The following is a 3674-nucleotide window of genomic DNA, read 5'->3' as shown; positions in this document are numbered from 1 at the left end:
GCTGAACTGTGCACCGTGCACTGCGATCTTCCAGACTTGGAAGCTCCAGGTTTCCATGTCCCTGGGTACTGTTCTAAGATGTTTGAAACAGTCGCATTTTTTCCTCTCATCAAACTAAGCATCATTTTGTGGTTAACAACACATTTACTCTCTGTTTACAGGAAAAAGCAACACTTGAGTAAAATGAACAGTCGGAGAAGTGAGGATAGTGCTGAAGCTCTCCTTCTGTCAGGATGGAAGTTAGCAACATGCTTCATGCTCCACGGCAACCCCACTGGCACCACCTCAGTCCTTGAGAAATGCCGCCAGCGTGCAAAAGGCACAGATGTTGTTTTTCCATTACAAAAGTGAAACCCACAACTTTTTTTTTTTTAAGTGTTTGTTCTTAAACAACTGTTTTGCGCTCCTTAAAGGCACTGCCGAAGACTGTCACAGCTGGGAACCACAAACACCGAAAGCATGCACCTGCAGTCAGATCCAGCACAGATTAACAACGATACACTTCATGGCTTAAAATGAAGCAGGAACTTTAAACAGATGTATAAAAAAGGGCGATGAACAACCAAACTTTTTATACATAACTACTTCGTCATAGAAAACTGCTTAAAAGAACAAAAGCAAATGATTAAATATAACCTTCAGTTACTTGCCACAGCCTCCAAAACTGCTCCTTGCACCACTGCGTTGATCCATAAGCACATGGAAACCTTTCTGCCTTTTGCTTAGCTACTGACCCCAGCTCCTGTGACCCTCATACTGTCCCTAGACACATTACTCGTCTCTCATCCCTTCTCAGTAGACACAGTAACTAGATGACCATAGTTGACATACTGCATTAACCTATTATTAGTTGACCCTGACACTCTACTTCGCCTTTTCCCAGTTCATATTCACAACAATTCTAAACTGAAATATCAAGGGTGATAGAAACTTTTTATCCACAACCTTGGAAGCAGTAATGAGAATGAAGGCAGGATCACACATAACATATCCAGTCACAGCCTGTGTGATACTATAACCTAGGAAAACAGAAGTGAGCTTTTTATCTCTCCCATCCTTAAAACAGTAACATATGCAGAAAACAGTAACTTTACCCCTCTTTTATCAAAAGTCTCAGAGAACTTGGCTGTTGAGTATCTGAAAGATGGAGGAGTCATGCAGAAGATTTTATGAAACTAAAAGGTCTTATATAACCTCCCAAAGCCTATCTGCAGCAAAGAAAGGCAGAGCTTTCAAAATTAATTTGCTCAGCTGACAGAAGACACTCTCCCTGCCTTGCTGCTTCTCAAAACGAGTCATTGATGTGGCAAACTGTGGAGTGGGCAAGAGGGAAACCTATTAAAAAATGACCCTCCCAGGACACTGCTGGTTAAAGGTATAGCCCACCATATGCCCCAGAGGTAAAAGAAACCACCTTGTTATTCAAAGCCAAGCTTGCACTGGAGGCAATGTCAAAATACAGTGGAATCTAAGGAATCAAATAAACTTAGTAAGCTTTGGATTCTTTGACACCCATAACCACTTGAAACCACACTACAGCAACATGGCTTGTGACCAAATACAGCCTGCAGATTACAAATTTAAGGGAAACACTTAAAATGAAATGTACAATGAGTAGTGAACAATATATTTGCTAATAGAAGCAGCACCTGCTAACTGGAGTAGCACAACCAGCAACCGGGTTTCCCTCAACTAGAGGCAATATTCCAAAGTAAGTCAATGACAAAAAAAAAAAATGTAAGATACTCACCAGCAAGTGTATAATCCATATCAAAACCAAAGCACTTTATTTTTTCCATGGCTAAACTTCTGTTTACAAAGACCCTGTAAAGAGAGAAGAAATAAAGCCATAGGTATGAGCATTTTCAAAATAGCCACATTTTAGAGTAAACACATTCTGCCAGCTGTAAGGATGTCTGGCTCTCTTAGGTCAAAATCAGAAAATACACCTGAAAACAGAAGCAAGTTTCATTTTTTGCCATGAGTTCTCCTGAAGCAAAGCCATGACTTTGCAGGGTTATTTGAATTATTGCTATGCTGTCTAAAGAAATACACACATGCATGCACACACACACATGGCTTTGCATGTGACCTGCAAAAAACCCTAAGAATAGAAGTGCAAAATCTCCTGAAGCAGAATTCAGAGCCCAAGTGAGAGGAAACTGGAAGCAGAGGATTGGAAGGAACATAGTTTACTTGATTAAAACAAAGAACTACAAAGAGGTAACGAGGAAAGGAAAATAACATTTCTGTGAATAAACACAGCATTTGAGCCCTTTTTGGAACTATATCTGGAAATTCAAAGCAAATCTAAATAGATCCATTTCCACATTTACACCAATAGCATTAAAAACATTTAATAAAGCTGTGAAAAACAGCAACTGAGATAAATTTTCATCCACAAGAATATGCTATTTCTATTGTGAAAATTTTTCTTTTCATTTCTAACTCCCCTGCAACTCCTTGACAAAATTGCTATTTTCTAAATTCCACTGCTACTATTAATGCTTATTGCAATGAAAATCTAAGCTGAATAATTCCAGGCCCTTTTTGATGACATTTTAATACACCATATTCAATTTAGTTCAGATAAATGACATGGTGAAGAAATAGGTCAGAGAATACAACAAAAGCTTTTCTTGCTTTCTGTTCCAGCTACTACAGTAACTAAGCTGTTTATGTTTCCCCAGAACTTTAAACCATAGAGCAGATCTGTAATTCAACAGGACTTCTCTCCACCAACTGTCTTATCTGAACTTTAAGAACAAGAGCCAGAACTCGGCTGCAGGATGGAAGCTGAGCTTCTCAACACTGATCTCGGACAGAAATCGCATGTACTGCTCGAGCTGTGATGCTGAGACAAAATTATCCCGTACAAGAAAAGTCCCAGAGCCTTCACCTGTACTCTGATTTCAGTACGTGACAATTCTCCAAATATTTCATAAGTGCATTGCCCTCAGCAGACTAATTATCCTCTTAACTGAAACCGGCAGCATCGCTGCGTAGGAGTGGCGGCGCAGAGACAGCGACACAGCACCGGAGACAGCAAGGGCAAAACCAAGCACTCGTATATTCTGAAAAGTCAAAAGAAACCCCTGGGGATTCTCCTCTGCACACACGTTCCGGGCAGGTGACTGGCATAATGTGCCCGCTTCACTGCCCGTGTCAAATTTTAACAGCAAACTGCTAGCATCTAACTCTCACACTTCTATGCAAGTCGCCTTACCTCATCTCTCACCGACGTGCTCCTTGTTTAGTACGCAGCAGTCTGATTCATCTACTTGTCTGAATCATATTACACAATTCCTTTAAAGCTTCCCAGGACCGATGCGATTTCGCTTGGATCTGATTTGACTTCAGAAGATCATTATGTCTGAACCAAGCCTTAAAGTACTGTATATCTTCTTGGACAGTGTTTTAGAAAACACATCTGTGGCTAATTTAACCAGTCACTGGATATCGTTGTTGTTCCACACAAATCCACTTGGAATACAGTTTCTCTGGCAATGGTATACTTTCCCCCTAACCTTGCACACTCTCTCTGGGAGTCACAGTTTCCTGGCAAAGTGCCTGCCTTTGACAATAGGGCTTGTCACTAAGGGGCCTCAGAGGTTATAGATGTCGCTCTTTTCTGATAGATTTATGTATTACCTGAACAAGATAGAGTGATAGGG

The 3674-nt window shown here is 40.6% G+C and overlaps 1 protein-coding gene across 1 annotated transcript in view; it reads right to left on the bottom strand.

Moving 5' to 3' along the window:
• The window catches only part of NT5C2 (5'-nucleotidase, cytosolic II), a 40561-nt gene that overhangs the window by 27828 nt on the left and 9059 nt on the right, over positions 1–3674 (bottom strand). Inside the window, exon 2 of the mRNA XM_010136641.1 lies at positions 1751–1824. Coding sequence (XP_010134943.1) covers positions 1751–1824 — 74 coding nt within the window. The remainder of the gene's footprint in view (positions 1–1750; positions 1825–3674) is intronic.

The sequence above is a fragment of the Buceros rhinoceros genome, unplaced genomic scaffold (genome assembly GCF_000710305.1).
Source record: "Buceros rhinoceros silvestris isolate BGI_N320 unplaced genomic scaffold, ASM71030v1 scaffold2915, whole genome shotgun sequence".
In the NCBI taxonomy this organism is placed as follows: Eukaryota; Metazoa; Chordata; class Aves; order Bucerotiformes; family Bucerotidae; genus Buceros; species Buceros rhinoceros.
The sequence above is the reverse complement of the archived record's forward strand: the minus strand, read 5'-3'. Positions and strand labels throughout refer to the sequence as shown.